This window comes from Vombatus ursinus, unplaced genomic scaffold (genome assembly GCF_900497805.2).
Source record: "Vombatus ursinus unplaced genomic scaffold, bare-nosed wombat genome assembly UNPS02010822.1, whole genome shotgun sequence".
In the NCBI taxonomy this organism is placed as follows: domain Eukaryota; kingdom Metazoa; phylum Chordata; class Mammalia; order Diprotodontia; family Vombatidae; genus Vombatus; species Vombatus ursinus.
Window position 1 is genome coordinate 6711780 of NW_020950600.1, and position 8083 is coordinate 6719862.

General features: G+C 45.2%; 1 protein-coding gene across 5 annotated transcripts in view; it reads left to right on the top strand.

The window, feature by feature from the left end:
* PLCH2 (phospholipase C eta 2) overlaps window positions 1-8083 on the top strand; it is a 336561-nt gene that overhangs the window by 285923 nt on the left and 42555 nt on the right. For 4 of the 5 annotated variants that reach the window (XM_027855536.1, XM_027855535.1, XM_027855534.1 and 1 more), the window contains 2 exons: window positions 3471-3629; window positions 3753-3794. In XM_027855536.1, coding sequence (XP_027711337.1) covers window positions 3471-3629; window positions 3753-3794 — 201 coding nt within the window. The remainder of the gene's footprint in view (window positions 1-3470; window positions 3630-3752; window positions 3795-8083) is intronic. The other variant, XM_027855539.1, reaches the window with a different exon arrangement.

Sequence of the window (8083 nt, forward strand, 5' to 3'; positions counted from 1 at the left end):
AGAGAGAGAGAGAGAGAGAGAGAGAGAGAGAGAGAGAGAGAGAGAGAATTCCTTCCCTCTGGGAGCCTCCATTCTATTGAAGGAGATAGTGTGTACACATATAAGTATGTAGAAAAAAAATACAATGTAATTGGCGGTGGGGCAGGGGATAATGGCTACATGTTGTATTTGTACTGATGCTTGAAAGAAACTAGGGCATTTAAAGATACAGGTGGAGAAAGTGTGTGTATCAAGCATGGGGGACAGCCTGTGCAAAAGCTCAGAGGTAAGAGATTGAGGGTCATGTGTGAGGAACAGCAAGAAGGCTAGTTTGGATGGACCATGGAATACATTAATAATAACAACAATAATAATAACTAGGATTCACATAATGCTTTAAGGTTTGCTTCACATGTTTTCTCATTTGATTCTCCCAACCACCCTGGGAGATGGGTGCTATTATTATCCCCATTTCACAGATGAGGAAACTAAGGCTGAATGAAGTTAAGTGATTGGCTCAGGACCCCACAGCTAATAAGTGTCTGAGACAGGATTTGAACTTGGGTCTTCCTGGCTCCCAAGTCTGGGATTCTAACCATTGTGGCACTCACCTGTCCATGAAGGGAAGTAAGGTATCAGAAGCCTGGAAATTCAGGTTGGAGCCATGTTGTGAAAGGCTTTAAATGACAAATAGAGTAGGTTATTTGTCTTTGATCCTTGAAGTTAGCACGAGCCGCTGGCATTGATTGAGCTCAGGAACAATACCAGAGAATGTTCCTTTGGCTGCTGTGCAGAGGATGAGCGATGAGAGAGGGAAGAGAGCAGAAAACAGCTCTCCTCTCCCTCCCGGGGCCTTTCTCCTCTAGGCAGCTGGCACCCGGGCTGTAGCGTGCAGTCATCACTGTGTAGTTAGAATCTTTCATCCAAGGCCTCCTTTCCCACTTCTGGGAAATGGCCCATCAACCTCTCTCCTCAAAGACACTGGAAGAGTTAAAAAATAAAATCAAAAGTAGCCCAGCCTGTGAGAACCAGCTGTCTTAAGAGCAGGGAGTCCATCCTGTTGCCTACCTTTTATAGCTGGTGATTATTACTTGCAATAAAACATCTGTAGGTGCCCTGGCGGCCCGATCTTCATTTGCTTGCTGGAGTTCTCAAGTGGGGTGTCTCTCCATCATTGTATTGTTCCCCTGTTAGATGGCCTAGATGGAACTGGACAGTTTTATGAAAGAGATTGAGAAGTCAGGAGTTTTCTTGATGGTCTTGAGAGGAGAATGACTGTTTAAACCTTGCAGAAACCAGGGAAAACAAATTGTTTGGCTATTTCCAAAGTCATACCGTGCTCTGTGATTAAAGTCTTACAGCTCCGCTCTGAGTCACTGTGGATTTTGTTATCCCCTGAGGGCTGATGAAATGGGATGACAATTATAGGGGAAATCTCCCTAGGAACGGGCCTCCTCCCAGTTGTTTGAGAGCTGGCAGGAAGGATTCGGAATTGGGTTAGGATGGCTCAGTGTGAATTTCTCGAAATTAAAAACCAAAAATGCCTGAGGATGACTTAACTTCTTTTCTTAAACCCATTGCGAGTTGTGCCTTCCAAGAGAAAACAGACCTTTGTATCCCTTACTGCCAGGCAGGGCAATAATGGAGATTTGGGAGCTAGGAAGTCAAGTCACAAAGGAAAGGATGTCCTCTGCCCTGGTCAGATCCCATTTTGTTATGTATGGAAACCGGCGAGCCTCCAGGAGGGACAACCAGCCCTCATTCAATCAATGAGTCATAGATCATAATATTATCATTATATCATAAATGATATATCTGTTATAATAAAAATAACAATAGCTAGCACTTAGGTAACACTTTAAGGTTTGCAAGGCATTTTACAAATATTATTTCATTTTCTCTTCATAACAACCTAAGGAGATCAGTGCTATTAATATCCCCATTTTACAAATGAGGAAACTGAGGAGGAATGAAGTTAAGTGACTTGCCCAGGGTCACACAACTGGTAAGTGTCTGAGGCTGGATTTGAACCCAGATCTTCCTGGCTCCAGGCCTAAGCACTCTATCCAATGTGCTACCTAGTTGTCTCTAGAGGGCTATGGGTGTGGCATGTTAATCTCTAAGAACAGAGGCGCAGAATCCTTGCTATCTCCTTCCCCTCCACCCTCCCACCTCCATATAACTACAGGGTTTATAAATAACCTACTAAGCATCAGTGGAACACCCACTCATATGAAAAGATACAAGGAGACATATGTTTGCTCCTCATCCTTGGGTCTCAGTTTTGATCTGTTTCTGGGAAATGAAATCATACCTGTAACTGTAACCCAGGAAATTGTCTGAGCCTAGACCGTATCTGTAGACCTATTTGGAATAGCCCACGGGAAGTGGAATCTGTGCCATGTTCTATCGAGGCAAACGAAGGGAAATGAACCTTTTGCAAATGCACCAATCTAGAGTAATGCAGCCTTTGAGGACACCAATCATCAGTAAGTCTGATAAAAATAAAAACAGGGTTTAATGGAATTCCTTTCACATCTGGAGCTGTCCTCATGGACTCTTGTTAGTCGACTCTTCTACCCTCCTTCCCTTAGACAAAGGTTCCTAGTCTAATCAGACTACATCAGTTGAGCCGCATGACCTCGGGGGTCCCTCCCAACTCTGAGCTATGCTGTTGCTGAGTACTGGTCGTGCCTCTTGATTTTAGCATCTCCAGTCCTCCCAATATTTGTCAGTTCTTATTAAGTCATTTCAGTTGTTGTCCGACTCTCCATGACCTCATTTGGGGTTTCCTTGGCAAGCATAAGAAAGTGGTTTGCCATTTTCTTCTCTAGCTCATTTTACAGATGAGAAAACTGAGGCAAACAGGGTTAAATAACTTGTCCAGGGTCACACAGCTTGTAAGTGTCTGAGGCCGGATTTGAACTCAGAAAAATGAACCTTCCAGATTTCAGGCCCGGCGCTCTATCTGCTTTGCCACCTAGCTGACGTTGGTGGCTCTAGATTTTCCCTATTCTGGTAGGTCAGGCGATTGGCTAATCAGATGGTGACCTCTTCTTGGCTTAGCAGGGAAAGTTAAAGGGGTCCCCCTCTATGTAACTAGAGGTACCTGGCTTCCACAAAATAGTGTCTCCTGGTATCCGGCTAACTCAATTCATTTCAGCAAACATTTACTAAACACCTACTATATGCCAGGCATTTCACTGGACGCAAGAAACACAAAACCAGAAATTAAATAGTTGCTGCCCTCAAGGAGCTTGTATTTCTACTGGGGGTATTCACAGATATTCAGGTAAGCAGTTAGTCAATCAATAAACATTTATTAAGCACCTACTATGTGCCAGGCACTGTTCTAGGTTTGGGGGGGGGGACACAAAGACAAAAAAATAAAATTATACTCTCAGCTTCTGTTCTATTCCGTGTGCATGCTGGTTATTAGCTCGATCTGCTAGGTAACAGAGATTCTCACCTGGGGACTCTGCCCTTCCCAGGCTTCCACCAATCGGAAACGAGTGGAAAACATCGCCAAGAAGAAACTGGACTCACTGATAAAGGAATCCAAAATCCGAGACTGTGAAGACCCCAACAACTTTACCGTCTCCACGCTGCCTTCCTCAGGGAAGCTTGGCCGAAAGGCCGAAGGCAAGAAGGTGAGCCTTGCATTATCTCTTTCTCCCGAACCTCCTCAGGCCCCGTCCTTCTGTCCCTCGTTGTTTCTTCCTTTTGGGTCCTTGATAAACCTGACTCTGGCCTCTTCACCCTTGTCTTTGCAGAAATTTGCTTCTCTGGGTGCCTCAGCCACAGACAAAGCTATGGTGAGTCTCACCTCCTCCGCTGCGTGTCCCTCTTTCTTGGCTTGAGATGTGTCTTGGTACAGTGGACAGAGGTCCTGGACTTAGGAAATCTATGGGGTCCAATAACTAACTGTGCCATTAGGGAGAAGATGTTTCATTGTTCTGAGCCTCAGTTTTCTCATCTGGAAAATGGACATAATAATATTGGACATACCTACCTCATTGGAAGACTAAATGAGTTCGTGTTTAGAAGCCCTGTACATTCAAAGAGAGTTAAATGCAGGATGTCCCAGAAGTCTTTGTATAAAGGCTACAAATTTACCCAAAAAAATCCTTTGAAAGTTTGATTATTTATATTTCTTTTACACATATTTAGATTTATGAATTTTGGATAGTAAATGTTTATTTTAACAAGATGTACACCAATATCATCACACCTTGTGTGGACAGCAAGTTACTTTCTCCACCCCGTGCAGGGACAGAGGAGGTCCTCATGCTCAACCACCACTAGACTTTTGCTTGTGGACTCAAGTCCAAACTGTCACATACGCATCAAAATCTCATTCTTTGCATGATCTCAAGACCAGGATTGCAAAGGCAGGCATTTGTCACTTAGTAGTGGCTGGTGAAAACTTTTACAAAGATTTAAAACTGGCCAGAGTGATTGCCAGAGTTTTACTGTAAAATGGTCAAGCATCCCTGGAGTGATATATAGCACAAAGTGGTGGTTAGGGTGAACATTAATTTAAAAAATGACTATTTTTAAAAATTTAAGTAATTAACCTTTCAAATATTGGTTTTTTTTCATTTGTAGCATTTATTCTTCTAAAGCTATTAAAGCTTATAAACCACACTGATGTTTTTGGGATATCCTATATCAATTTCTGCTATTACTGCTTCTTCCTCTTCTTCCTCCTCCTTCTCTCATTCTTCCTTTTCAGAGAGTCCTCACCTTTCCCTTCACCCTCCATTCTGGTACTTAACCTAGATGTGGGGGTTAGCCTTCTAAGGCAAATATAAATGACAATCAGTGTCCGAGGACAGAACTCCGGCTGAGGCCTGAGACAGAGCCCAGCTCACTGGCCTCCTGTGGTGTGGCCCAGCTATGCAGCTACCTGCCTGGCATTGTGCTTGTGAGATGTCTATTTAGCAGGAATCAGAAAGGGCCTTTCTCACAGCCTCTCTGAGGTCTCGCTGCACGTGGGCGATTCTTTGGAGGAGTGGATCTGAGGTGGATGAGAAGAGAGGGGGCTAATTCTTGTTTGGATTCCCCCAGCTTGCTCAGGTCAAACCCAAGTCCTTCTGACTCCAAATCCGGCATTCCTCCCCCTATAACATGCTGCCTCCTAAGTCTCTAGCCCGACTTCGCTCTCTATAACACAAACATTGCAGCTTTCTAGGGCTGTGTGTGAGGGTGGCTTGTTCTTGGGTGGGGCGGGGGCTGTGGGGAGCATGCTGGGTCGACTCCTTCCCAGCAAGCGGCCAGATTTCCATCTGGGTGAGCGAGTGTCTGACCAGCTCCCCCCACGCCCACACCCATCCATGCACACACCTGACCGGCTGTTGTAGATGGAGGACCCAGAGAGGGAAGGAGCAGAGGTGGCCCCCAAGGGGTGTAGCCCAAGTGACGCCATGGCTGTACCCTCCACCTAGGTCCCGATTATTTTTAGAGCCATCGATCGTTTGGGTTTCCACCCACATGGCATCAAGCCACGGCACAGCTGATGCCACGCAGAAAACTCTGAGAAATTCACTATTTAAGGCTGCTCCCAGTGTGTGTCTCATGTTTATTCCTGCTGCTCATTGGGGGTGCTTTATTTTTAATACCCGGGCATCTGCGTGGAGGAAAACAGCACCTTTTGTTGGCAGGGCCCATCTGCTTTTGAGGCCAGTGATGATCCCTCACCATGGCTCCTGTGAGCGAAACCCAGATGAACCATAGGGCTGATCAGCCTTCACACCTGGTAATAAGAATACGGCATAGTCGCTGATTAAGCCAGCCTGCATCACCATGGAATGTGGTTTGCTTCACTTTCCAATCCTTTGCCTTAATGAACATGTATTGAGCACCCACGGTGTACAGAATATAATCCTTTGTCGGACCACGCTAAGAGGGAGGAAGGAATTGATTCATTGGTGATAATGATAATAATAGCAAGAATTTATGGAGTGCTTTAAGGCTGGTCAAGTACATTATAAATATTATTTCATTTTTATTTTCACAACAACCCTGGAAGGTAAGTGCTAATATTATCCCCATTTTATGGATGAGAAAACTGAGGCAATTTAAGGTTAAGCAACTCGCCCAGGGTCACACAGCTAGTAAATGTTTTTTATTTAGGTCTACTAAATACAACTGAAGAGGGCTCTGGTATAGACAGCCAGCCTCTGTGTCAGGAAGATGAGTTCCAGTCTTACCTTTAACACTTACTGACTATGTGGCCAGGAGTAAGACACTTAACCTTGTAATGTAGCTAGACAATATTCCAAACATGTAAACTGCAGAACAGTTCCTGACCCGGTGAAGGGAGTTTCCTCTCAGGGAGGGCCCCCCCCAGATGAAATCACAAATTTGGTCCAAAAAGGTACCAGGGACTAATGAACCAAAAGGAAAATGAACCAATCCCTGCCTTCAAGGTACTTACCTTCTATTGGGGGGAGGCAAGAGAGGCAGGGGAAAGAATGGTGTGCAGAGACAGAGAAGTATGAGGTGGGGTCTCTTTCCATGCTCCCGAAGTCCACAGTCCAGCTACAGGGAGCAAACAGAGACATACGGAGTCTTTATCATAGAAGAACAGGCAGCGTGCCACCAAGTGGGGAAATTGCCTATACAGAACAGTAGAGCTGCTGGATTTCTGAGGCAGGCATGTCTGCATGAGCCGGCATAGTCAGGGCGGGTGTCCTGGAGGAGGTGGTCCCTGCCTTCGGCCTTGAAGGATGGGCAGGATTTTAACACTTTTAAGTCTCCTCCGTGACTAGTTCTTGAAAGGAACAATTCAGGAGAAATCCTCAGAGCCCTGGAATCTCAGGACTAACAGGGGTAAATGAGATGATGAGGCGGCAGTGAGACTTGTGGGTAAGGCAGGGAGGATGATTAGTGAAAATGCTCCTGGAAAGGGGAAGTATTTGGCCCCTAACACCTAGGAGGGGCTGCTCTGGAGACAGCAGCTATATTCAAATCCCACCTTTGATTGTTATTATGTGTGTGTCCTCTGGCAAATCTCTAAACCTACCTGGGCCTCCTTGTCTGTAAAGTGAGGGACTTAGGTTAAATGGATGCTAAGATCCCTTCCAACTCTAAATCTATGATACCATGAACTTATTATTACCTTGTGACCTCGGGTAAAGTGCTAAATCTCTCTGGGCCTCAGTTTCTCCATCTGTAAAGTAGGGGTGGGGGGAGTGGACAGAGGCAACATAAGTAATGGCTGATAGCTAGCCTCAGAGCCAGGGTTTAAGTCCTAACTTTTGACACACTTTGATCATGTGACCCTTGGGCAAGCACACTCTGTGCCTCAGTTTCCTCATCTGTAAATTAAGGGACTTGGAGTAAATGTACTCTAAGATCTAAGATCTCAGGAATCTCTAACATTCCAGCTTTAAATCTCTGACATATGACTTGATTTCCCTCCTAGCTCTAATTCCTTGATCCTAGGAACCTCCACGTGGACAGATTTATCAGATGCCATCAGTCAATGACTGTGCTGTAGTTACTCACAAATTGAATACCAAGTACTCTGGCTCCCTGGCCCCTTTGAGGTTCCAATGCTAAGCATGTCTGATGTAGGTTGTGGGTGATATTTGCCTTTGAAAAGGGCAGAGTGCAGAAGTTCAGCTGGAAACATCCCTCTGAGAAGGGCAGGGGGCAGATCTTCCCCATCATCATGTTTGGTGTGGGTGCTGGGCTGACCAGATTGGGCTCTGCAGCCAGTCGGAGAAGAGATACTATCCCCTGCCAGCACTCAGTGTTTTTCCTCCTTTAATTATGACAAATATTTATAGGCGTCTTAGGTTTTCAGTAACTTCTGTGTTCCAAGCAATGTTTAAAGGGTAGTGAGGCATGTAGGACTGAGTGCTTTCATAATAAGCCATCAATATCACTTTCAGCAGCCTTTTTTTTCCTGCCCTGAGTGCTCATCAATAAATTAGGGAGAAAATGGGCTAGCTCTTCTGTGGCAAGAGAGAGAGAAATAGAGAGAAACAAAGAGCAACAGAGACAGAGAAGAGAGAAAGGAGAGAGACAGAGAAAGAGAGAGAGGGAGGGAGAGAGAGAGAGAGAGAGAGAGAGAGAGAGAGAGAGAGAGAGAGAG